This window comes from Lithobates pipiens, unplaced genomic scaffold (genome assembly GCF_037356315.1).
Source record: "Lithobates pipiens isolate NorthernLeopardFrog02 unplaced genomic scaffold, aLitPip1_a1.2 Scaffold_23, whole genome shotgun sequence".
NCBI classification, from domain to species: domain Eukaryota; kingdom Metazoa; phylum Chordata; class Amphibia; order Anura; family Ranidae; genus Lithobates; species Lithobates pipiens.
Genome location: NW_027507785.1, coordinates 39,541,038 through 39,567,798, shown reverse-complemented (window position 1 = coordinate 39,567,798; position 26,761 = coordinate 39,541,038). Strand labels below are relative to the sequence as shown.

General features: G+C 42.7%; 1 protein-coding gene across 1 annotated transcript; it reads left to right on the top strand.

Annotated features, from left to right (window-relative positions):
- The first annotated feature begins 226 nt into the window (after positions 1-226).
- Positions 227-26,130, top strand: DGAT2 (diacylglycerol O-acyltransferase 2). The gene is made up of 8 exons (XM_077451438.1): positions 227-335; positions 13,003-13,131; positions 13,716-13,823; positions 15,431-15,501; positions 17,864-18,068; positions 18,584-18,758; positions 20,368-20,570; positions 21,035-26,130. The coding sequence occupies exons 1-8, from the start codon at positions 296-298 to the stop codon at positions 21,187-21,189; spliced, it is 1,086 nt and encodes a 361-aa protein (XP_077307564.1). The 5' UTR covers positions 227-295; the 3' UTR covers positions 21,190-26,130.
- Positions 26,131-26,761: the final 631 nt, after the last annotated feature.

Below are 26,761 nucleotides of genomic sequence, written 5' to 3'. Positions count from 1 at the left end.
GTGAAAGCTTAAAAAAAAATTATTAAAGTCGAGACGTATCTAAAATGTAGCCTAATGACTATAGCATGTTTAAAAGGTACAAAGTAAAATAAAAAGTGACTGTATTAGTGTCAATGTACATTGAATGAATACAAAGACTGGATGTTTGCCAAGCTGGCCTGTGCTCTCAGTTCTTCCGTAGAGCGGGCACTAGATGTCGCTGTGCTCCCCTGTCTATATATAAGGTTGTGCTGTTCTCTGGGCTCAGTACTGCACAGTGCAGGGGAGAGGAGAGTGACAGCTGAGCTCATCCACCATGAAGACCATCATTGCTGCTTACTCTGGGATGCTGAGAGGTAAGAGCCTTTAGCAGGGGGCCTCTCATCACCTCCCTAATCCCCCTGCACGAATCCCAAGGCTTGCACTATGGCATTGCTTTGGCAGTGAACAGGTTAACTGCATTCCCCTTTCAGTTCCTAAATAGCAATTAAGCCACAGAGCTCAAGCCTTGTAATACTCTAATGATCTGCATTTCTATTGCATAACCAGTATGCAGGTGGAGGGGGGGAGAGCTATAGTCTGATTTTATTTATTTATTTTTTCCTCTTGCATGATGATGTCATTGGATTTGCTAGAGAGAATGTTTAAGCCTGCATTGGAGCTTTCCATTCTCTGCCTCCAGATTCTGTGGCATCGTTGCTATTGGTTCAGTCTGCGTCCTGTCGCTGGTGAGCGGACTTCTCCATTGGAGAGGGTGCTGGGTGACGGGGAAGGGATCAGATGCATGGAGTGTGTTTTACAGGCATTTTATATGCAATTGTTAGCTGCTGCTGAACAGTTGCAGGTAAAGGACTGTGTTGCACTACAAGTACCAGCAAGGCTTGTCAGATAAAGCCAGGGGCAGCAGCAACCTAATAAAGTGTGGTTCTGGTGATGGGGCAACTTGTAGATTTTTATTTAAATACATTTTTTTTTTTTCTTTAACCCTTTTATTTTTTATTTATTTAACCCTTTTTATTTGTAGTCAGACTACCTGCTTTTAATTGGTTGAATTCAGTTCCCGGTGTCTTGTGTGCTAATTCTGATCTGCTTTTGTTGAGGAAGTCAAGCAGGCGATCAGATGTTGGCCACTGCTGATCCTTTATAAGAATGCTAGTTGCTGGGTTTGAAAACAAATAGCATAATCCTTTCAGGTCAATGACTCGCGGCATTAGGGGCCCGTTTTCTATTGGTTTTATAATACATGAGTGTTTAACTTGCGTTGCATTTAAGGGAGCTCATTGAAATCGTAAGTGTAATTCTTACCTTATTGTTGCACTCCATCGGTGTGACTGCTTCCACAAAGCCTCCTCTCTAAGGTGCTCCAGGCCACGGTTGCACCCTTGCCTCCTCTACATACAGGGCATGGTTATTAGCCCAGAATTCTATGTAATGACACTGAGCAATCGCCCGCAGCTTCAAAGAGGAGATCGCTGGAGCAGGTGTTCAGGTAAGTAAACCAGCCTTTACCCCGCCAACCCTTGACTTGAGATTTTTTTTTATTTTTATTTTTATTTCCACTTTCTGCTTTCCCTAAAGGCAGTGGTGACATTTCCTTCCCAGAGGGAAGCCAGGGTCCTCTGGGAAGGCAACGTCACCATTGCCTTCGGGGAACTTGCGTACCTAAACTGCGAGATTTTGACGTATGGTCATACTGTGCATGCACTCTGTTGCATTTCATTCATATATTGGTGTTATGGCAACAAATGCATGTCGTAAGGCGCATGAACAAGGTGAGCTTCTTCTCATGCAGTATGAAGTCAACCTTTCAAAATGGAACAGGATCCCAAGCAACACTGAGGCACATAAGAAACTGGTACAAATTAAGTCACATGGGCAAGAGTACTTGTTTGTTCCCCCTTTACATATTACTGTTGGTTTTATAAAATGGGGGGGGGGGGTCCTCTTTAAGGCTGTGTAGGGAAATACCTGCTAAAACCAAGTGGTGGTCAGTGGGAAGAATGCTTCTATTAGTGGTGGTCAAAATGCTACCTTTACAGACAGCTAAAATTTCCATTGGTGTCCTCCTGAGACTGGCTTTGCCAGGTGACATTAGACATGGAATTGGAGGTGTGGGAGGCCAATGGGCTGCAGCTCAGGTGTGGTAGTGTGGGAGGCCAATGGGCCACAGCTCAGGTGTGGTAGTGTGGGAGGCCAATGGGCCGCAGCTCAGGTGTGGTCGTGTGGGAGGCCAATGGGCCACAGCTCAGGTGTGGTCGTGTGGGAGGCCAATGGGCCACGGCTCAGGTGTGGTCGTGTGGTAGGCCAATGGGCCACAGTTTAAGACACCCCTAGCAACCATGGAACGCTGGTTGAGAATAGCGGATCTAAACCCTAAATGGATGAGTTGGCTTTGTAAAGCACCGTACTGCCATTTTGTCCTTCATCTTCCCTCTTTTAATTCCTTTCCAAATTCAATATCGGTTGCATATCTTGACTCTTAAACCAGCCATTCTCAACCAGGGTTCCTTGAGCGATAGCTAGGAGTTCCTTGTGCTGTGACTTGTTGATCTGCCATATGATGGTACCAGCAGCATGACCCCCATAATCTCTTTAGAAAGAATTCAACCCTTACAGATGGCTAATTGCCACCAATAAAAGTGCCATTCTACCCGTTGTATACCCCCCTTCCCATTGAATTAGTTTTAGTAAGTTCTCCAGTTCTAGGGTAATAAGGTTGAGCAAGGCTCCTCTAAACCAACTAATCCAGCTTCCTGATGGTGACAGCAGTGGCCCAATCCTGGACCTTCATGTCACCTTGTAGGAGAGCATTTGGGAGACGTGTTTGGGGTTTTTTTTCTCTCTAAAAGGGGGCTCCTAAATAAAGCCCATAATGGCAGGATCAGCTGATTTTAATTATCACTGTCATTCAGAAAGATTGAGCACAGCTTTTAAATTGTTAACGTTTTAAAACGTATGAGATTTTAGTGATTGGAATTTCCTCTACCTCGCTCCATGCTGGATGGAGGCATGAAGACAGGTCCAGGGGTCCCGGACACTTATTGGGATAACAGGTAGTATCTCATCTGTAACCAACCAAACACTATAACTAATGGTCGTTTCTGGATGAGGATGGAGCATGTTTCTGCCAGAAAGTTCATTAGCTTGCAAAGGGCATGTGCAATACGATTACTTTTTTCCTAGTGTTTACATAAAAATGTAATTTATTTATTTTTGTCTAGAGTTCAATTTTAAATGCACATCACAAAATCAAAGTTCATGTAAAGTCCATACAGGGAGCGCTGAACCTTCAGTAGCCGTAAAGTGTGTTTTTTTTCATTTTATTTCCCTTTCAACTTGCCTTGTTGCTTTGTGTCCTCCATGCCAAGATATGGTGTGCAGTGGTGGATGTAACCGGGGACAGAATAGGTGACTGTCCACAGGAACATTTATCCCACTGGCACAATAAGTGAGTGATTACTGAATCCTTCACTTTACGGAGAATATTGCTTAGTGTCTCTCAAGCCAAAGAATGGTTTTTAGGTTTGGATCGAGTAGGGAAGGGTTACAACTAGGGGTGCACCGAATGGGTTTTTTGGTGCCGAAACCGATACCAAAAATGAAAAATACACTAGGCCGAAACCAATAACGAAAATGACTGTTTTTAGAAAAATATTTTTTATACAGGAGATGGCCAGAGACTGGGGACATGGTACAGGAGATGGCCAGAGACTGGGGACATGGTACAGGAGATGGCCAGAGACTGGGGACATGGTACAGGAGATGGCCAGAGACTGGGGACATGGTACAGGAGATGGCCAGAGACTGGGGACATGGTACAGGAGATGGCCAGAGACTGGGGACATGGTACAGGAGATGGCCAGAGACTGGGGACATGGTACAGGAGATGGCCAGAGACTGGGGACATGGTACAGGAGATGGCCAGAGACTGGGGACATGATAAAAGATCGATGCAGGGGAAGAGAGAAGAGAGCAGCTGCCGCCGCCTGGTTGATTAGAGTGCCGGGAACATCACAGCTTTCATTTCAGTAGCTGTGTGTTCCCTGCTGTGCACCATCACATACAGCCCCTCCCCCTTGTCCGGGGAACTTTGATAGACAGATCACCCGTCCCAGGATTGGACGGCTGATCTGTATATCAAAGTGCTCGGACAAGGGAGGGGGGGGGGCTGTATGTGACGGCACACGGCAGGGAACACACAGCTACTGAAATGAAAGCTGTGATGTTCCCGTCGCTCTAATCAACCAGGCGGCAGTGGCTCTCCTCTCTTCTGTGCTATGACACCGCCGTATTGGGCGGCACCAGGGGCGGGGGGCAGAGCCCAGCCCCATTTCCGGCTCCATCATCGGCCTTTTTTTCTTTTGGCAAATTGCGGAAAAGGCAATTTTTGGTCAATATGTTTCAGCGCCTGAAATTTCGGTGCATTCCAAGTTAGAACCCCTGATTATTATATTTTTGCTGGGGGGGGGGTCAGGATGTAGATCACTGTTGTGTGGAGTCCTGACATTTCTTTGTATGCTATGCTTATCAGACATTTTTTTTTTTTTTTTTTATATATACTTTTGTATAGTATGGCAAGGGTGTAGATTTAAGGAATTTTAAAGCTGAACTCAAATACTGTTGGTCTCCCATGCAGTCATACTGCACTACAAGGACTAGTTTCTCATTTAGGCCAATGGGTCATGGGAAAAGATATACTTGCCTGATCCTCTGCAGCTGCATGATTCTGGCTAAAATGAGAATCACAATTGTTTTGCTTAGAAGATTGATCACGAGTCTCACATTGTATCATCTTTCACATTAAAACAAAAAAAATTGTGCTAAATTTACTGTTTCTTCTTTTTTTTTTTTTTTTTATTGAAGTGTATTTTTTCCCAAAAAATTGCATTTGAAAGACTGCTGGGCAAATACAGTGTGACATAAAATATTGCAGCAATTGATTTTTAACTTGAGAAAGAAGTGTCAGAAAAAGAATTTAGAGAATTAAGTGGTTAAACTTCCTGCATTTACAGGTTGAAAGTTTGGCAGACTGCCCAGATTATTTGTTTACACAAGTTCTTTCCCTTTGATCTAAGAAGTAAGGGTTAGTTACAATGTTTCAAGTTCTACACTTGGCAGATTGCCCAGGATGCTTTCTTTTGACAGCTGAGTGAGTAGATAATCTCTCCACTTGTTTATATGAAAGAATCGCTTACTCTCAGCGGAAGAGATCATAAGGGGGGGTGAATCGAGATCGTGTTTTTTTAACGATTAATCGTGCAGCTCAAATCTGCACTGTCCTGGTGCCTGCAGCATCTTCTCCCCATGCTCCAGCAGTCCATGGTCCTGAAGTTGAGACTGATGAATGCTATGACCAGGGTTCACAGCGCTGCATTGGATGTGAAGGTGCTGAAGGATAGTCTATTGGAGCCTTCAATTGCTCATTCTTGGCATTCTGCCATGCCCAGAAATGCAGAGCGCCTATGCCAGGATGATGTGATCACAGAGCTCCAACATGGGTGCTCCCAAGTCTTTTTACTTGGCTTGCCTCCTTTTGGTCCATACATATTTGGAACATTGATCAGCCATTTGCGGAAGTAAGCGAATGGGGTTCTGGGGTGCCTTTGCATGCTGAAGGGTTTCCAGGACACAGTCATAAATTGGGTCAAAATACACAATTTTTCTAATGACCCTGTTTAATTAGTCAAAGTGTTTCTGTGTGTGTTTCTGTGTGTGTTTCTGTGTGTGTTTCTGTGTGTGTTTCTGTGTGTGTTTCTGTGTGTGTTTCTGTGTGTGTTTCTGTGTGTGTGGTTGTTTTTTTTTTTTTTCTCTATGAACCACTGAAGAAACTTTTTCCTGTCCCAGAGATCCAACAGGAAGTGGGAATACATGTGAACAGTCAGGCATAGAGACCTTTATGTTGCTGCAAAGTGAAGGAATGTCATCCCCACACCAAGGATTCCACGAAAGGGTCCAAAGCTTTAATTCCATGGTCCTATAATAAACCTACAGCAATGTTTCAGAGCTGAGCAGGGCCCCCTTACCTGACGAAGGGGCCTGCGTGGCTCAAACGTTGCTGTATGTTTATTACAGTGGCAGTCAGTCCATACGGGGGGCGCAGGGGTGCTGCCCCCCCAATCCATGTGCTCGGCCCCTAATCTACATGCAGAGCACCGGTCGCTCGGATTCCAATGGTTTTTATTAAATGTTTTTTTCAAAGCACATGATTAGAGCCAGAGGCTCTAATAGGCTTCAAAAATGGTGGCCCACCCAGTTGTGTAACAATAGTGAATTACTATTGGCTATTGTCTTCCTGTCTTTCCTCCTGGCCAATCAGGAAGCGGGTCCTGAGACCCAATTGGCCCAGAAGAGAGGCGACCATATTGGCTGCCGAGGAGGAGACACAGGAAGTATCCAAGATCCGAGGCTGAACGTGACCTTAATGGGGTAAGTGCGGGGCTGGTGGGCGGATGGAAGAGCGACCGGGGTTTGGGGGGGGGGGGGTGTAGGTGGTTTGTTTTCCCCCCGCCCTAAAATGGAGCACCAGCCACCACTGGTGACCCAAAAATAAAGCTTTGAACCCTTTTGAGGAATCTTTGGTGTGCTGATGACATTTCTTCACTTTGATTGCCAGCCTGGGGTCATTCCAGCACTATTGAATAGCCGGTTTCTTGAACATGTGCATGGGGAAGATTGCGTTTGGATTTTGTTGCTTCTTCACAAGTCGCAGGTCTGAACAAGGGAACGAAAATCTGGTCTCCCATAATGCCTTAGTAGTAGTGCAAAACGCCCCAAAACCCAGATTCTGGGCTGCAAAATGGTGAAATTCCTACAAAAATCCTGTTTTCTGCTAGACTTGGATAAGCGGTGACCGGTTTACCATCTGATATCTACAGCAGTCACTTGGCTCGGGTAGCGTGACACGTTTAGTAAAAGTATCCCAGCTTATAAATATTTATACGTCATTCTTCAGCTAATGAGACCTCATGAAATAAACAGCGGAGGTGCTGTGCATTTCCTATTTATGAGCCTCTTGTAGCAGATCCCATACCTGCTGAATGATGGCAGGGAAACGGTTTAGCATAATGCTGGAATTTCCAGGGAGATCACAAGGTCTAGTTAAGGGATTACTCCGGGGAAAGGCTGGGCAGTCTATTAGGGCTCATTCACACCAGTAGTGCTGCTAAATGCAAGAACAATGCAATTTGTCTAATGTCCATGGCTGACAGCACGATGCATTGATGTGCACCTAAAGAACAAAGAAATACCTATTGCATTTTTCTGTAATGTATTTTGTAACGCAGCACAATGCACTGGAGCACATAGGACTACATTGGGTGGTGGGGGGGGGGGGGAGCAAGCAATGCATTACAAGTCATGTTCATACTACACACCAAAGTACACAGCCATTGGTAATCTAAAAATGCTCGTAGTTTGGCTGTCATGCTGGTCCAGTACTTATGGCATTCCTACTCTGACAGCATGCTTACTGCAAGTGAGTGACTTGAAAAAGTAATTGAATTGACCACAGCCAGGGAACTCACATTTTTTAGATTGCATGTAGAGCTGCTGAAATCGCTACATAACAAACTGATCACATACCACCTCCTTTCCTGAAGAGAAGTTCGGGAATTTAAAAAAACATTTATATTGCAGCATTGATCCGAGCTGCCGCTGTCCCTGCCGCCTCTACACTGAGAGTGATTAAAGACCGCTGATCGCTCAGTTCTCAGGTACGCTTGGAGCACGGAGCAGAAATGGTCAGTCGCCGCTCTATTCTGCCTCTCCAGAGCTCACTGGAGACTGAGGCTGGATTCACACTGGTGCAAACAGACCTCATCCCATGCAATTTGCATTGTTGTGCAGATCTCATGCCATGTCTGTGCGATACAAATTCAGCCATCGTTTTTGTAAACCGATCTGGGGGTGTCCTTTATCTTTCTATGGACACCCGCAGCGCATTGCAGAGTGCAGTGTGAACTACCTGTGTGACGTGCAATGCGGGAACCTGCACCAGAATCGCACTGGTTCACGCTTTGCATATGTGTGAACCCAGCCTGAGCCAAATTTCATAAGCACACAGCCCATTCATGGACTACAGGCCTCAGCGCCTGTGTAAAGGCGTGTTTAGGGCTGTCTTAAAGCTTTTTTTTTTTTTTTTTTTTTTTTCATACCTGCAAGGGAAAAGGCATAATGAGCTAGCATGCACATTATGAAATATCTTATAACGAGGCCCCGACATCTCGCCCGATGCACGCCAAGGGAGCTGACATGTTCCCTCGGCGTGTCTTCTGGGCATCGCGGCTCCGGCGCTGTGAGTGGCCGGAGCCACGATATCGTCACTCCCGCGCATGCGCACAGGAGACTTCTTCCCAGCAGGGTCCGGCGTCTGCCGAACTTTCAGCCGTGAATCCCCTGTGCGCATGGTGTACAGGTTTAGGAGATTTTTATTTATTTTTTTATTTTATTTTTTTACCTACAGGTAAGCCTTATTATAGGCTTTCCTGTAGGTAAAAGTTGTAAAAAGAACTATACAATCGCTTTAAGGGGAAGCGACGGAGGAAAATCCTTCAATGGGGACAAATGCTCTGGTGACAACTCTTAACGCAGAACTTCACCCAAAAGGTTCTGCTCTTCTACCCCCTGTATCTCTCGCCCCCCCACAGCCCTCTGGGACACAGAAGACTGCAGGACCAAACACGAAGCGCAGCGTGGCTCACGCACTCACAGTTGGAAGCCGGCTGTGAAGCCGTAAGGCTTCCCTGACGGTTTCGGTTGGTGAAGATGTAGGCGCTTGCATCCGAAGCTGATTGCAGAATCGGCTTGGACATCACTGGCTCCTGGGACAGGTAAGTGTCCTTATATTAAGTAGGCAGCTACAATATTTGTAGATGTTGTTTTTTTATTTTTATTTGGGGGGAGACTGGAGCCCTTAAAGCTCACTTTCTGCTTCCCTCACTTTCTGCTTCCCTCACTTTCTGCTTCCCTCACTTTCTGCTTCCCTCACTTTCTGCTTCCCTCACTTTCTGCTTCCCTCACTTTCTGCTTCCCTCACTTCCTGCTTTCCTCACTTCCTTTTGTGTCTTCAGAATAGGATATGAAAGGAACTGTCCATGGCAGAACACATACAGCAGAAATTACCTGATGGTGGTTCTAACCCTTCCTTACGCTATGAAATCATTGACTACATAGACTTTGTTTATAAAAAAAAAAAAAAAAAGTATAACATTGGTCTATATGCTGCAGGCTGACGCCATGACTTCAGAAAAGCCCCCATTACAATTTGGTGTGTTTCCTTGGTTTGGGCCTGCTCAGCTATAGTCAATGAGTTTTTATTTTTGCTTTCTTTCCTCAACCTCGGGGGATATGGGTGTAAAATGTAGCTTATGTCACATGCTCTTTGATATTTTTGTGCTCAGTAAATTTTCATTTATATGGGATTGTTTACATAATGTCTGCGTCTAGTTCCTTCTGAAGTAAGCAGGAAAATTAAAGTTGGCTGTAGAAGACGCCGGACAGCAGTTTAAGCTTTGCTGAACTGACCAAACTGATAAACTTCCTGACTTGGTTCTTCTAGGTCGGCCGTCGTTAACGGACCACTGATGGCCCATGAGAAAATTTTGGTGGTCTCCAAGGCATTGATGCCCAATGCCTCCTCAGCAGCACAGCCACTTACATGTAAATTTGTTGGTGTTCATCTCTATACCACCTGCCAAATGCAACAGTCAGTTTGACTTTTTTGCTGTGGCAGTAAAGCAAAATGTGTACAACCCTGAGCTCAACTGATGGAAGAACTAGTAGCTATGAGATCTACTCACATAAAAATGCATGCAATGTGTGTAGACTCAGATGGACCTAAACGTGTGGGTTTTTTTTTTTTTTTCTTCAGTACAATATACAGGAAAACCTTGCATTCCAGGCATAATTCGTTCTGGAAGAATGCTTGTGATCCGAAAGCACTTGTATATCAAAGCAAATTTCCCCATAAGAAATAACGTAAACTCAAATGATTCTTTCCACAACCATTTATTCATAAGTCCTTCAGTTTAGAGTCCATATAAAAAGATTATAGCAATGTGGGGGGTTATGTAACCATAAAATGTGCTATGGTGTAACTTTAATTTTTTTACAATTGGATGGAGGGAGACTATCTCTGTGCCCGCTGTACAGCCGCAATAGGCTGCAGCTGTAGGCTGGCTACTGCACATCTGAGCATTTAGTAGAGGCTAAGATGAGCGGTCCTGGATGTAAAGTCTGTATCCAGGGAATGGGGTATGTTAATTTTTCCATGGTGTACAGCTTTCTGCTTCCATATGATTAAGCTCTTAAAGGCAATTCAACCTTCAGTTTAAATCTGCTACATAAATTTCAAGTCAATCAAAACAGAAGCTGTTCATTATCTGACTATTGGGATTTTTTTTCTTTTCTAAAGCTGCCACTGCCAGAGTAGAGGAGCCTGTCTCCTGTCAGCATGCTGTAGAGTCGGACCCTTGTTCTCTGGGGAGTGAGCGATCAACAGAGGTCAGGCCTATAGCTCTGTATTCCACAAAGCTCCTGCTGATTGGCGACCACTGGCAGGGTGGGTGTGTCTGATCTCTGCATAGAGGATACTGCTTCCCCACAGAGCAAGGGCCCTGTAGTATAATGGCAGGGAGCAGGCTTTTCTACTTGGGTTTTGGCTGATTTTTAAAGCACTGTAAGGCTTTGCACACTTTTTGTTTATTGTACCTGGAATGTATTTGGGTAATTTAAACAGTTCAATTGGGCTTGAAGGAATAAGTGCTCTTATCCCGTATGCCCCCCTTTCCAAGGTGCATACTTGTGCAATTGATCCATCTTCAGAGGCCAATTTTTATTTTATTTTTTGTTCTGGCAATACTTCACAGCATTTAGTGCTGATTCTGTGCGCAGAAATACTGTAGCTGTGCCCATACACAGGGGGGTTAATGAACACTAATTTACATGCCTGTGGCTGCACACTATAACGTTTTTGTTTTTTTTCTTCCTGGCACCCAAAGCCACTTTGAGACGCTTGAGTGATATTTATGAAATTTAGTAATAAAGGTCATGTTTGCATTTGGCAATATTTCGAAAAGTTTGTACCAGGATTGTCCAACCTTTAGCTGGAGGGCCCCATGTTTGCTGCACCAAACTTTACCAAAGGATTTTTCTCTGTAATTGGTGTCCGCAAAGGATGTACAATGTACTTGCAGAAAAATATGGTGCTAAAGGGTACACCTTCTTGCTATTATGTGGGGAACAATTGAGATCCTGGTCCTATTGGCCCTCATACTCTGGAAAATGGTGTTGTCTTATGCTGCGTACACACGACCAGACTATTCGAGGGACTAAGTCTGACAGACTTTTGACGGAGTTCTGACGGACTTTCCGAATGAACGGACTTGGCCACACACAATCACACCAAAGTCCGACGGATTCGAACGTGATGACGTACGACTGGACTAGAATAAGGAAGTTCATAGCCAGTAGCCAATAGCTGCCCTCGCATCGGTTTTAGTCCGTCAGACTAGCATACACACGAGCGGATTTCTCAGTAGGAACTGGGTCCAGCGGAGTTCTGTCGGAAAAATTTGAAACATATTCCATTTCTAAAGTCTGTCAGACTTTTGCAAATCAAAAGTCCGCTGCAGCCCACACACGATCGAATGGTCTGCCGGAATCATTCCGTTAGACTTTTGATGTTGAAAAGTCTGGTCGTGTGTACGGGGCATTAGTTCTCTCATGAATTATTCTTATATACTCTTACTTTAAAATGGAACTAAACCCATCGATTTTAACGGTTTCAGTGACTGGTTACATTGGTTGAGAGGACAGGCAAACCATCAAATGGCTGGTGTCACAACGGATCACATATTTAGCAATATGGCAGTTGAAGCTCAGAGGCCAAGATGGCAGCTTCCTTGGCTGAAAATAATAGTGCTGTACCCCTAAACCTAACGTGGAATGAAATCCCCATAATATTGGGTATTAGATCAATTTATGAGCCATGCTCCAATCCAACACAAATTGAACTCCTCTCCCACAGCTGTTGCCCCAGTTTTTGGTGTTGAATGCTTAATAAAATCCCCTCTGTTGTGCAGACAACTTGGGTATTGTCTGTTTTCTGAGTTGTACAACTTTAAAACCTGACGGGTGTTCTTATTTAATAGTCTGTGTTGATGGCATGTTCTCCCAAGTTTCTGGAACTTTCTCGAAGGCAGTGTTTTTTTTTTTTTTATGGGGGGGACTTTTTGTAAATCCAAAAAAGCTCCTAATGTGTCACAACATACAGCAACAGTAGACTGTTTCTGTATGGCAGTGAAATGGTGGCGCCGGAACTATGTAGCACTTAAGCTGATCAGGGAGGCTTGAAGGCAGAGTCCAATGTGTGAAGTTTGGGACTTGTTTATTTCCTTGTGAAATATTCCCACTGGTTTAATGGCTGAGCCATGTCCCCGTCTAACACCATCCTGATTGTAATTGCTTCTGCAAAGTCCATTGAACAGGTCAAAAACTGCTGCAGGTTGAGCAATCGCTAGAGAAGGGTTTTTTGTTTACTCTCTCTCTCTTAATTTTATTTTTGGGTATCAGAACCCAATTGTATCTGGTTGCTATGAAAAAGTGATCTGCAATTGACAAACCACATTTCTTTTCTAATTTTTAAATTCTACTGACACATGCATGGCACAAAGTGGACAACACCAAACCATCATGTTAGTCCCTGGCCTTTGAAGGGCAATAATGAATCAATACTGGTCCCTGGTCCTGGAGGACCATTCTGAACCATCATATTGGTCCTGGAGGAGTTTAGCTAATGTCCAAAGCAGTTATCGCACCATACATTGCACAGTAGGGGATGTCTGCAGTATATTCTCACCACTTGGGTTCTCCATGAGAAGGTGACTTGATGTGTGGAATTTGGCAAGCTTTTTTTCCTTTTGGGTAGGCTGACCCTTTTTTAGGTTTTATTTATTTATTTTTTTAAGTGTAAAACTGCAACTCCCTTTAAAATATTGTGTACTTAATTGTGGCTTCATCTTCTAGGGACTGGATCCAGCCTCCTCTCAGCTGTGCAGGACTTGCCATCCATTCCTTGGTTATCAAAGTCTCGGGTGGAAAGACATCTTCAGATCATCTCAGTCTTGCAATGGGTCATCAGCTTCCTCATCATGGGTAAGAGTTTTACCCTTTTAATAGTTAACCGCAAGGTACTCTCTGTAACTTGTGTTCATTATAAAAAGGTGTACTGCTGAAAACTACCATGAAGTCTTTTGTAGCCTTCTAATGGTATGCATGTAAATGGAAAACCTGCAACTAAATGGACAGTAGGCATATGTATGTACAGCAGGAATGGTCTTGTAGGATTGTGGCCTGCATTATGTTACTGTTTATATGGCCTAAGGCTCCATTCGCACCATGGCATTCAGTTTTGCAGACAGACATCCCACGATTCTGTGCAATTTTATAGCAATTCGTCGGGTTACATTTGCAGAAAATTTGCTCCACTTTGGGTGCCATTCAAAATACCGGGGATCGCAAGGGCAACCTGCAATTTGCAGCGTTTCCGCATTGCAGCAATTCCACCCACAAAACAGAATGTCATAGTGTGAATGGAGCTTTAAGGAAAAGAGTATTTCCTTGTGTGCAACTGGTAACAAATGGTGGGTAGCAGTTTTTTTTAGTATGGTTCCCTGGCCTTCACCATTTGCAGCCCTTTTTATCCTGACTTTTTTTTTTTTTTGTTCTGTATCTTCCAGGGGTTGCATGTACCGTGATTCTGATCTACATTTTCTGCACTGACTGTTGGCTGATTGCTGCCCTGTATGTCTCCTGGCTGGTATTTGACTGGCAAACCCCCAACAAAGGTAAGATCTTTTCTCCAAGTGAAAGATGGCACTCAATTGTTCAGTAAAAATATTTTCAGCTTGCTTAATTGTCTTGAAACATGTATACAATAATTTTGCCAAAAATGTACAATGCATTAGCAAATTTTTCACAATAGACCGTGCTTTGAAATGCACTTGCTGAGCAGCAAAATCAGATTACACATCCACTGACATTTTATGATAGAGCACCTTACCTCTTTACTGTTGTATACAGCATATTGCTCTCTAGTTATTTTTTTTTGGCTGACATTGAATTTTTTAAACAGTGACCCAAGTCATCAGGTCATCTCAGCTTGGGACTCATGAAGATTATTTAGTTGCAGACTGGTTGTATATGGGGTATGGTATTAAAAATCTGAGGGAGGATACACCCACCCCCATGCTTACTCATAGAGCCCAGACCATTCTGAGCTTTCCTAATGGAAAGCCCGGCATGATTTGCACACTGATTATGACTGTAACCTGTATTAAATGTTTTGGCTGTTAAATAAAGCTTTAAAAAAGGTAATCGCTAAACACATGCATTTGCCCTTGAAGTTCATATATAACTTGTGTTTCTGGTGAGCTTCTGCGGCATCTCAGCCAGCGAGGGAGCGGCACCTTAGGACCAGGTTTTTGCACATTAGTACATCTCCATTTGTATTTTTTTGTTATCCCTATAAAATACTGCAAGTACAGAGAAATGCCTCTTGACTTATCCATTGTGTCCTTAACTTCTGCTTGAGCTGTCTCCCATGCCTTTTGCTGCACTCAAATCCAAAGTTGTGTTGGCAGCTTTGCCCTCTGGACTACATAATTCCACCTATTTCCTACAGCTCACGTTAGGCATGCATACATGGATTTCTCTACCAGCAAAGAAGTGCTGCTTCCTCGACTCCCAAGAGCCTGTCTACACTCTGTAGGGAGAATGCTTTTGGGGGACTTGGTTCTGGGGGGGGGGGGGGAGTTGAACGCCTAGTAGATACCCCTGCAAGAATTTTCCAAGCCTGGTGAAGTTACAGGGAGTAATGAGAAATGTATTTTTTCCCCCCAAATGGGGTAAAAAAAATATAAACTTTATATAAGGGACATTGGTGTGCAGGGAACCGCATGTGATTCAGACAGGAATCTCACTGCATTCCTGTTCAAATCGCATAAGGTTTGAGGTTATTGAGTTTTTATATGGTTCAAATAGCACTGCACCTGCACAAAAAGGTGCATGCACTTTTTTTATTTATTTATTTATTTTTTTCTTCGCTGGAATCGGATCACATGGGTGTTCACACCCATGCAATCCGGTTCCGCTTTTGTGAACTGTTTTTGGGGTGTAGGTATCTTAACATTGACACCTGCAGCAGTTTCCATGAATGGAGTGCAATTGTGATGCAGTGCTGGAAATGCACAGGCATTGCTGCAAATCCTGAACTGAATCAGTCTGAACCTAGGCTTAGATGGGGAGATGAGGTGTGAACATTATTAGGGAAATGTTAGGTCTGGGGGTTAAATTTTAAGAAATGTCTGGTGTACACTTAATTGTGGTAAACTGCATATTTTCACATTTCCTGTTTATGCTGCAGCTAAAGTAAAATTACCCTTTCGTTGCACAGGTGGCAGACGATCCACATGGGTCAGGAATTGGGCCGTCTGGAGGTACTTTCGAGACTACTTCCCAATACGGGTAAGTTGATGACTTGTGATGTTGGAAGCGCCAATCTTTACTGTGCCTGCTCCCCCAGCCCCCACCCCCCCACCTCCATGCATTAGTTTGCACTTGCAGCACACTGATTGGACAGTTTAGTGGCTCAGTAGCACCATAAAGTGGTGATGTGGAGAATTGCGATAAAGGTGGAGGTTTTTCACTTGCAACATAAGAAGATGTGAATCATCAGGTCAACTTGGTGACGTACTGTAGTTGCTCATTATCTTTTTAGTGCTTTGTGTATAGATTTAATGCATGGCTCAGTGTCAGTTTGTACTTTGTACATTTGTTCTTACAGGGTGAGAATTTGTTTTCTGCAAGGAGTGATAATGACCCTTTTAATCCTAATGATAAAGAATGAAGTGTAAACAGCTTCCTTAAATTGCTTTGGCCTTTGGGCTTCTAGATTAGGATTCAGGTGTGGTGTGTAAATTAGAAATCCTTGCTTGATCTTGTACTTGATCATCTTTGGCCTTTGGTAAAGATGGCTGCACATGGCAGCAACTCAGCTGAGCTCCTCCAGCAGATAATGTTAATACTGGCATCCATTGCAGATTATATGGTGGCACCTCTCCCCAACTTTTTGAGGTTAGAAAGAACCTCTTGAGAACAATGTATGTAGGTGAAGGACACACCCCTACCATGTCCATAGTTATGTTGACCTGGACTTGTTCATTTGGGGGGAAAAAGCTGTTTTTAAACACGCACCACTAAGGTTCAATTAATCATTTTCTAATCTATAGACATGTTAATGTTTTTTGAAATGTTCAACCTGGTGGTCATTCAATGCATGTCAACACATGTCCTAGCATAGTATGCAGCAGCCAACACAAACACAACCTTGCACCACATGTGTACTCTGCATTGTGAAAAAAGGGCCATGAGCCCATCACCACATGACTGCACTAGTCTTATTGTCAAAACTGTATTGTGGAAAGGCTGAGGGAATGTTATAGGATGTTTCAAATACCCAGAACACCAATTATGTCTCAGGCAAATTAGGATAGAAGGGGCAAAGTGGGCATGTAAACTGAATCTGTTAAAAAGCACATGCAGAAATTAAGGTGGTGCTGCTACTGGGGTTTCAGATACTGAAACAGAGCTGCACCCAGCTTTCTGTCTTTATGGGGTGCAGATGACACCTGTTTGGGTTAGATGGGTTCAAGGCTAATTCAGACCTTGGCATGCTGGTGCATTGCAATAAAATGTGGCAAAAGCTCTTCTACAGGAATGCAGTTTGTTTTCTACTTCTGTGAGCCGTTTTCACTGTCTGAGCTGGTCCAGTCTCTGGAAAGATCCCTAATTTTTAAATTCTGAATCCACCCAGATGACTGGACTGGCAGCTGGCTCAGCCTCTCAGGAGAGCCAGAGACACAACCCTCCTGCCCCTTGCACAGCCTTGTGCTTCCATGAGTGCTGCAGGGGTAGAGCAAAGAGCTGGTGACTCAACAGTTTCTGGCTCATTGAAGGCAGAACTGAGCAATCATGGCTCTGCTCACCCAGTTCTCAGGTTTAGAAGTGGCGGGGATCCACTTAGGTGAGTGTTTGTTTTGTTTTTCCCCCTATTTTAAACATGTTGCATTACGGCTAGCAATGCACTTATACACGCATAAAATACATGTGAACCATTTTCAGCAACACTATGCATGGTGGTGAGATGCAAAGCATGTGCTGCCACTGTATTCACTGCAACACACTAAAGTGTTTTTCAGCCCTAGTAGAGCATGCACGTTTCAAAATTTTGGAGCAAGTAGTCCATTTGCGATCTTTGTATAGTGGGTGCCATGATCTTATTACATGGGGTGTAATTGAAGTAGCACTTTTTCGGGACAAGGAAGAAATTCCCGAGTTGGGCAATTTGTCTTATCATGCTTTTAAGCTCCCTTTTTTATTTTTATGGTGATGAACTTTGTCACTGGCTGACAGATGCTGAATAGTGGCTTTTGTCACTTGGCTATGACTGGTTCACATGTGTCCTTATCTAGGTGCTACCTATTTAGGTCCTTGGTTGTAGGTCACGACTAGATCTATCACTTTGCCAGGAATATTTGTAAGGCTCTGCTTTTTGCTGCTAGAGGGCTTTTATTTTTATTTATTTTTAGTACTTCTTTTTAACATGTGAAAGAGGCTGTCAGAGATAATTTCATTTTACACTGTACAGTTGGCCAAGAAATGGCTTATGGGTAGCAAAGCATATCAATACTTTGAATGTTGCATACACTAATTGAGTAATGGCAGTTTTAATCATGCACCAGGACCACCCCTAAATTGCTCATGTAGTAGAGTTACAAGCCCATCTTATATTATCATTTTGGTTTATTTAATTTTTTTTTCTTTCCAGCTTGTAAAAACGCACAATCTGCTTCCCAGCCGCAACTACATCTTCGGCTATCACCCTCATGGTATCATGTGTCTGGGTGCATTTTGTAACTTCGGCACGGAGGCCACTGGTGTGTCCAAGAAGTTCCCTGGGATAAAGCCATACCTTGCCACGCTAGCCGGGAACTTCCGAATGCCGGTGCTAAGAGACTACCTGATGTCTGGAGGTAATGCCTGACTTCAGGCTTTAGATTAAGCTGTTATGTAGCGATTTGTTTCCAGGTCTTATGTCCTGTCAACAAGAGTTGAAAATAAGATTCAGTCGTCAACAATGGACCTTCAGCTGTGGCTCTGCTCCAGTGTTTTCCCAGAGTATTTTACCTTTGGGGTCTTGCCAGCCACTCTAGCTTTGATCTGTATTGCTGCATAGTTCAAGGTTAGACCTTTGTAACCTGGATCAAAATATTGCTAGACTTGCCTTTTTAGTAATATCTTATTACACCTTTATTACCAAATCATTGTGCTTAGAAAAATGAATGTCCTATATTCACGGGCTGACCGTATGCTTGGAGATGGGGCTGGAACCAAAGCACTGGCAAAAGTAATGCCATTTACCCATATTAAAACACTGCATAATCTGTTGGCACTATATAAATCATGAAGAATAATAACCATAATATGTGAAATATTGGCATCTTCACAAGCACCGCTATAATCCTTGAATTGCTTGTTTTTACACCAGGAATTTGCCCAGTGGACCGTGACACTATAGACTACATCCTCTCCAAAAACGGGACTGGAAATGCTGTGGTGATAGTTGTCGGTGGTGCTGCAGAATCTCTAGACTGTCGTCCTGGGAAAAATGTAGTGACTCTAAAGCAGAGGAAAGGATTTGTGAAGATTGCATTGCAGCACGGGTAAGAAGAAAATGCACAAGGTGTCTGTATTACTTTATTAATCCGCAAGATCCTCACCTACTCCTCCATTAATAGTGTGCAGTCTATGTACAATAAACTTCTATATTCTCTTCTTTTTTTTTTTTTTATATGGCTGTTAAAACAAAAAACACACATCAGTTGTATATTTATCTTTTTTTACAAGTGTTAAAATCCATGCTCTACTGTGCATTGTGCAGTTATGAGGAACCTTTTTATGAGGAAGTAGATTAGGACTACAGAAAACGGCCCTCTGTTAAATGAGTGAGAAATCTTCTACAGTCCTAATGTACTTCCTGTCTTGGGATGACATCCGTATTCATTCATAGAAACGGCACAAGCAAGAGTTGTCTTCCTGAAACCAAACTCCTGCCTAAAATAGAGGACCAAAGCTTAAAAATGAATGCAGCACCAAACCTGAAGACTTATAAGCTGCAAAATATTAAAAATTGTTTTTGGGTTTGATGCACTTTAAAACAATTTTGGCTGCAATTCCACTAAAAGGTCTTAAAGGATAAGTTCAGCTTTCATAACATGTTACACCCATATTTGAAAGGACCGGCCCCTGCTCCCACACTTTGACAGATGGCAGGGGATCTTCTCCCCCACTAGCTGTCAGTTTTAAAGTGGCCATACTAGGCTCCACTCAGTTCATTCAGTGTTCTGTGAATGCAAAACTACAAGTCCTGACGACCTTAGCAGTTGTCGGTATGCATTTCTCCCCATGGCGCTGTGGTAGTTCATTGACTCTTGCTGCCAGAGTGTATCTGCCTGCTCATACGAGGAAACCGATACACTGACAGGTCTGCAGGAGACTTGCATGGAATCGGTGATCTGCTAATCGCTGGTGTAATGCATTATAGGCTCCTGCAACAAAATAAATGCACTTTAAAAAAAAAATTTTTTTTATTATTGGTCCACTATAAATGTGCACTGAGGTGTGGTGTTCTAGGGCCATGACACCAAAACCACATTTGAGGGGCTCTCTAAAGTCTCAGTTGCTGCCCTTTGACTACTCAGGACCTGGAAGCAGGTTAATGTCCAGCACAAACTCCTGTAGTTTACCTTCCTGAAATCTGTTACACAATGTGGTTATGCACATGAAGGAAATGGCATGTATTGCAACTATGAAACCTGGCCAAGTAGCAACTGTCAAACTTCAAGGGTCGCTTATGTCCTAGCAAGGCCTAGAGTCTTCCTCAGAAAAGACTCGCTGAAGGGGCAAATATAACAAATCTTACACATCATACTTGAGCAGGCTTACCTAGGATTCTTGCATAAGCTGCATTCTTTTTAGGCTGGAAAGGGAAAAAAACATTAAAATTGCCCCTGGCAGTCTTGTAACTTTTTCCAACCCTGGTCTATGTCAGCTCGTGCATACAGTTATCAGAAATCCATTTTTGCAGTGTTGTGTTCTCCACTGAACGTCCCCAATGGGGACATAGACACCAGTGGAAAAAAAATGACTTAAGTTCAATTTGGCAAATCCCCTTCCTAAAGAGGTTTTTCTTATCATGGTTCATATTTTAATATCTGATTTTCGGTTATAAGTACTTGTACAATTCTTATGCTAGTTCTTGCCTATTTACAGTGCTGATCTGGTGCCAGTCTACTCGTTTGGGGAGAATGAGGCTTATAAGCAGGTGGTGTTTGAAGAAGGGTCCTGGGGCCGCTGGGTGCAAAGGAAGTTCCAGAAATATATTGGATTTGCCCCATGTGTCTTCCATGGTTGTGGCTTCTTTTCTGCAGAGAGCTGGGGGCTGGTTCCATATTCCAACCCAATCACCACTGTTGGTAAGTTCATGGAAATGAGTAGACATGTACGCAAATGCGAACCGCTTAAATGACCTATAGAGTATAAGCACTAAAATACTTTCCTGGGGAAATACTGCTACAAGGTTTCACTATTTCTTGCCACTGCAACTAGCAATGTGATCTTGCAGCAGAGATCACCTGTCTAGATCGGGGGTCTCCAAACTTTCTAAACAAAGGGTCTGTCTACTGCCCTTCAGACTTTAGGGGGGGGGGGGCAGACTGGCCATCGGGAGTAGAAAAGGTTCCAACATTAGTGGGGGAGGGGGTGGAATCGTGGCCCCATAGTTGGTCACGGGGGGGGGGTTACTAGTGCTACGTGCATTTAGCATCACAAACGGTTGGGATCTTCAGGAGGGAAGGTTGAAGACAATCACTTTGCTCACAATTTTAGGTATTTCTGTTTTTAAGTAGATTACGTGACTAACAATTTCTTTCCTTTTCAGTTGGAGAACCCATTACCGTTCCCAAAATGGAACAGCCCAGCCAGAAGGATGTGGACCTCTACCACAGCATGTACCTGACCTCCCTAGAGAAGCTCTTCGACAAATACAAGACCAAGTTTGGCCTCCCAGAGTCAGAGGTTCTGGAAATCAATTGAAGCTTTGTCGGTCATTGACTGCAATAAGATTCTTCTTCTTGGGAAGATGCCCTCTTATTGGGAAGCTTATCCCAGTTTGCTCTACATCATTCCACAAGGCCTGATTGTCCTTTTTAGACTTTACCCACAAAGCTCTATATGAGTACATTTTATAGTTTTACTTATGTTGGCACTTAACCATTGTACATACTAGCTGTTTCTACCAAAATATTTTCATTTTTGGTTAAATTCAGATCGTATGTCAAACTCATAGGTAGACATTGTGGCATTTTAATGTGAACAAGTTTGGCACAGGTTTGTCTTTGCTTGGTGCTTTAAATGTGGAGCAGTGTTCATGTTGAACTGATGAATGTAATGTACTTGCTGGGTCTGTCCACTGAAAAATGTATTATGAATTAATGCTAATGGGTTGACATGCCTACTGGCTTTCTACATCTTTCCGGGATTTCGGCAATGGGCTTTCTGCATCCCTTCTTCAAGATTCAGTCGTCATCATTTTTTTTCTGATGTGTGGAGAATAAAGCTAGGGAAGTTGGGGCTCCTACAATTATTATGGATGGAACGGGGAATACTGCCAGGAGGATCTCCATACCAAGACTCTGAGATGCACAGAAAGCCAGTGGGTGGGAAGCCACTCCTCACTGATGCTCTAGCTGGACTTTGGCCTTCTAGCTCCAGTTATTAGGTGCTGGTAGACCACATCTATGGTAATATCAAGACGTTTTCTGTCTTTGTAATAAGAAGATGCTAAAATCTCCTTGCATTCCTCTTGTATTCAGTATTGTGTATAAGCTGTGCCTAATGTTGGAATCCTGAGAGGATATATATATTTTTTACAAATGTTGGAATTTTTTTGGGGCGGCAGTAGAGAAGACTTTTTAGCATGGTTATGTGGCTTTAATGAATTCTACAGTCTTATTCTGAAGCTCAAATATGGCATTTATTTTGTAATGGTTGGTTTGTGTGCAAGTATGATGGCCCTTCTAAAGGCTTTCACAGAGCACCTGTTGGATATACATAGTTCAGAATAATCAAGTCTGAAATTGGACCATATATTTGTAGAGGCAATCAGTTTTACAAAGTATTAAGATACTTATGAGGAACAAAGGACTAGACTCATGGATGAAGTTGGTTCTTGGATAATCCATGGGTGGTATTTTGCTGTAAAGCACAAGCATTTTGTATTGGTCAGAAAGTTGAATGGTTTGCTTGGTACTGGCCCAAACCCCCAGGTAGTTTTCTCCCTAATGGTGCTTCAGAGACCAAATACACAAATGGGGTTATTTACTAAAGGCAAATTTACTTTGTACTTGGAAGTGCAGTCATTGTAGATCCGAGGGAGACATGCAAAGAAAACAAACTGCATTTTAGCCTGCACATGATTGGATGATAAAATCAGATCTTCCCCTCAGATTTACAGAGACTGCACTTCCAAGTGCACTTGTATTGCAAAGTGGATTTGCCTTTCGTAAATAACCCCCAAAGGCTGCTGACACGTTTATTTAAATGCTTTGCGCCCGTGACCAGGCACAAGTGAACAGATCGGATTGTTCTGGTATTTCTCCCAACTCTGTTAGGCGTGTGCTTCTGGGTTGAAGTATCTATTTTGAGTCAGGCAACAAAGCAATGTCAGACTCTGTATTTGTGTACTCTTTTTTTTTTTTTTCCTTTAATGGCCCTATCATGGTTTGTATGCCATTTTAATCCAAATCTTTATTATTTTTATTTTATTTTTTTCTGTTCGGTTACAATTCTTCCCAACTTCCTTGCTGCTGCATATCTACAAGCCTAAGGAGGTCTGAACCCCTTTAATGAAAAGGTATAGAATAAACTACCTGACTTGAGAGCAACCAGAAGAGTAAGGCGTTTTTAAATCTTGCTGAGACTTCCCCACAGAAGGCACTTTAAAGAAACCTGTTCTTAAAACCAAAAAATGGTATTACAAAGTTTCATTAGTTTTGGAGTAGCATTACCTGACTTAAAATAATAAACATGGTGAACTTTCCTTTCCAAAGCAAATGGTCATCCTAACTGTAGGCTTCATATTTTAGGCTGTGTTATCAAAGGTTCTTGTAATAAGATTTACCGGTACTTGAAAAGGCAATCTAGAAATTACCGGGTGGGGTTTTTGTCTTTTGTGTTTTTGTTTTTAGGATTGCAACTTTAAGTTTTGGCCATTAAGTAGTGGCTATTGTAGGTTTGAGGGCTGCTTAAAGGGTTTTCGTATTTATGTACCAAATGGAGATCGGTAGGGAGAATGAGTGAGTAATGTGTCAATCCCTTCAAATCTTTGACTTGGGCTTGTAGTTTCCCCACTTTTTAAGGAAAGGTGTTTAGTGGAAATGGGCTTACTAACTCAAGATCCCCCCAAAAGACTAAATTACAAGCTAGGGTTTTGTTTTTTACAGCCGTTTTAACTAAAGTGAAAAACTCAATGGTACTCCTCGCTACTTAGTGGCGACCTACTACCACCCCACCACCACTTGAGTTGGTGCACCTTTTTTTTTTTTTCTCCAGTGTAACATTGCTGTTCATCAGAATCTCTGCTGCTTTCCATGGGTTTCCAAGGCCTAACACATTTATAAATCTGGTCTGTTAGTAGTTTAAAACATTTAAAAGTCCTACTTGAGAGCAGGTACATGGTGCCCATAACTTTTATTGGCTAGTAATCGAAGGGAGGGGTGGTGCTACGATTTGACAGCCAGTATTGGGTGGAGGCAGACAAGCGGGTGCCAGATTGTTATCCATACAAATCGATTGGCACACCTGAGAGCTGCTTTAAACTTTCTTTTATTAATCCATCTACAGGGATATAAACTCTTAGAAAAGGTGGTGTTTCTGCCCAAAAGGGCCTTGGACATTATGACCAAGGCCCTTTTGGGCAGAAATGCTACACCTTTTGTGAGTTTATATCCTTGTGGATGGATTAATAAAAGGAAGTCTTTACTGCAGCTCTCCGGTTCGGCCAATAGATTTTGTATGGGCTCAAATACCTCTTGTCTGCCTCTCATGTGGTTTTTGCTTTGTTACTAATGACTTGAATACTCAGACTATGGAGCTTTGCCACACCGATCAACTGCTGTATTTCAAAGTGTGTGTGTGTGGGGGGGGAGCCATCCCCAAAGTCTGTAGTGGAGACCAGTTTAGTGAAGCCAGGTGTACTACTATAGGAATACTTCCATATGTTGCTTACTTTTAAGTAAGCAACATGGACTTTATTGTAGAACCAGATGTAGGAAGAACCTGTGTGGAGTGGTTAGGTAAGGCCTTATGTTAAAGTAGATTTTTTTTTTTTGGGGGGGGGGGGGGGATTTGAATAGACCAAAACAATAGATATAAAATATGGTATCATGAAGGTTGATTGTATCCAGCTTGGCTAACTTTCTGTTCAGCAAAATCTATGTTGCCATAGGGGATCCTTTATTTCCAAACATGGCAACTAATAGTGCAATAGGCTGCACAGCAAAGTTACAAAATGTCCCAAGTGTAGTCTTTCTGACAAGATGGAGGTCCTTGGTTTCCCTACATGTTAAGCTTTTCTTGCTCTGCAAAACTTCTTGACCATTAAGGCTCCATTCGCACCTAATGCAGTTTGTGTGTGTTTGTGTGTTGTTGGGCAGATAAAGGCTGGATTCACACCTAGGCATTTAGCAGATTTGAACTACAGAACGTGTTCCATAGGAAACCATGTTAAAATGAACTGTAGTGCAAATCTGCAAAATGCACTAAAAATGCATAGGTGTGAATCCAGCCTAAAACCGCAAATCGCAGTAAAAATGCACTACATGCTTTTCTGCAGCTTCTCCATTGAAGGCTATTGAACCAAAAAAGCACAGCTTTGCGTTTTTTAAAAGTCCGACCCTTTCCAAAAATGCATTGATGTGAACCTGTTCCATAGTAACCTATGAGAAAAATGTCCTGCGTTTCTGCAAAAAGCATGAAAAAACACATTGCTGTGAATGGAGCCTTAGAACTCCTATGGCACTTATGTCATAGTTGAACTCTTCTTTTTCTTTTTTCTTTTAAACTATGCCTTACCATAACATATGGCACTCTTGTAGTGTCCCACACCAATTTAGCATGGCACAGTAGTATCCAAGGGCCTGCAGTGAATGAATGAGCTGTCTTAATGCAATGCACATGGGTCTGGTGGGAAAAAAAAATGGGCAAATATGAAGGAGCCTTAGTATAAAACAGTGTCTGCCCAATTGGGGAGGTAAACCAGGTGGTAGTAGATTGGCCAAACAGAATTTCAAACCCTTTTGATGGGTAAAACAAATGTGTTCATATGTCAGCTATGTTTAGTGGTGACCCCAGAATCTCTTGGCAAATGTCAAATTCAACTGTGTGCTAGTTTTCTTCTTCGTCAGCATGCGGCAGACCCCTTCTAAGCACAAGGAGTCGTAACTCCAATTATGATTGACGCACAACCAATGCAATTAGGTATCGTAGACCATAACTTTTATTTTTATTTTATTTATCGTCTCCCCTGCCCACCATTCAGCAGTATGAATGTCTTTCAGTTACTGACTGAATCTTAATCTCAGTGTTAATATGTAAATATTGGGTGGGTGGGGGGAATTCTGGGAAAAGTGCAATTTCTTTTTTTACAGCATGATTGTAATAACAAGACCTGGATATTTTATTAATGGACTGACAATGTGTATATATCGGTAATGGAATTACACAAGGTTAATCGAAAATTGGTGATATTTTTGTAGAAGTGTTTACATGGCTATGTTTTATTTTCTTTCTGAATAGGATGCAGTGTGATCTTAATCTGATTTTTATCTTAATTATTTAATGTGCCTTGAGCTGTATTAATGATTGTATTTGTACTCTGTTCAGAATGGTTTGCTCTCATGTATCACTGTATTTTTGTACCAGTAAATGCTATGTAAATAAACATATATATATATATATACATATATATGAACTGTCTTCTAGACTGTTGGGTACTTTTTTAATTTTTTAATTTTTTTTTCTTGCCAAGTACTGATACTTTTGCAGTGCAATTTGTGTCTAATACAAAAGAGTGCAAAGAACCCTGCGATTTATTTTATCCCCCCCCCCCCCCCCCACTCTAAAAAAAAATAAAAAAATGTTTTTTTTAAAGTGGCGTCTAGTGGGCAATTGAAAAAATGTTAGAACTCGCAATACATCTGGGCACATGCAAAATCTACATAGGTATCCCAGTTCACCGATGGTATCAAATCGGTGATGCAGGGGGTACTCACAGGGCTGGAGGAGAAGTTCCTGGAGTCTGGTTATAGGGTAGAAGTGATGTCAGTTTGGGGGGGGGGGGGGGTGGGCATACCGCCTCTACATCTCCTCCAGTCCTGTGAGCTCCTCCAGCGGCCTGTGCATGCAGGCTCTATGTACTGTGAGTTCTTACCTGTTTTAAACTGCCCACTAGATGGCGCTTTAGTATTGGTTTCGGGAGCATTAGAGAGTACAGATAGTCGCACAAATGGTTGGCATTGGTGCATCCCTAGTTTTAATGGTTTTAGAACTGAAATGGTGGCTTGGACAAGCTACAAAATTACAGAAAGTACAGTTGTGTTTTAAGACT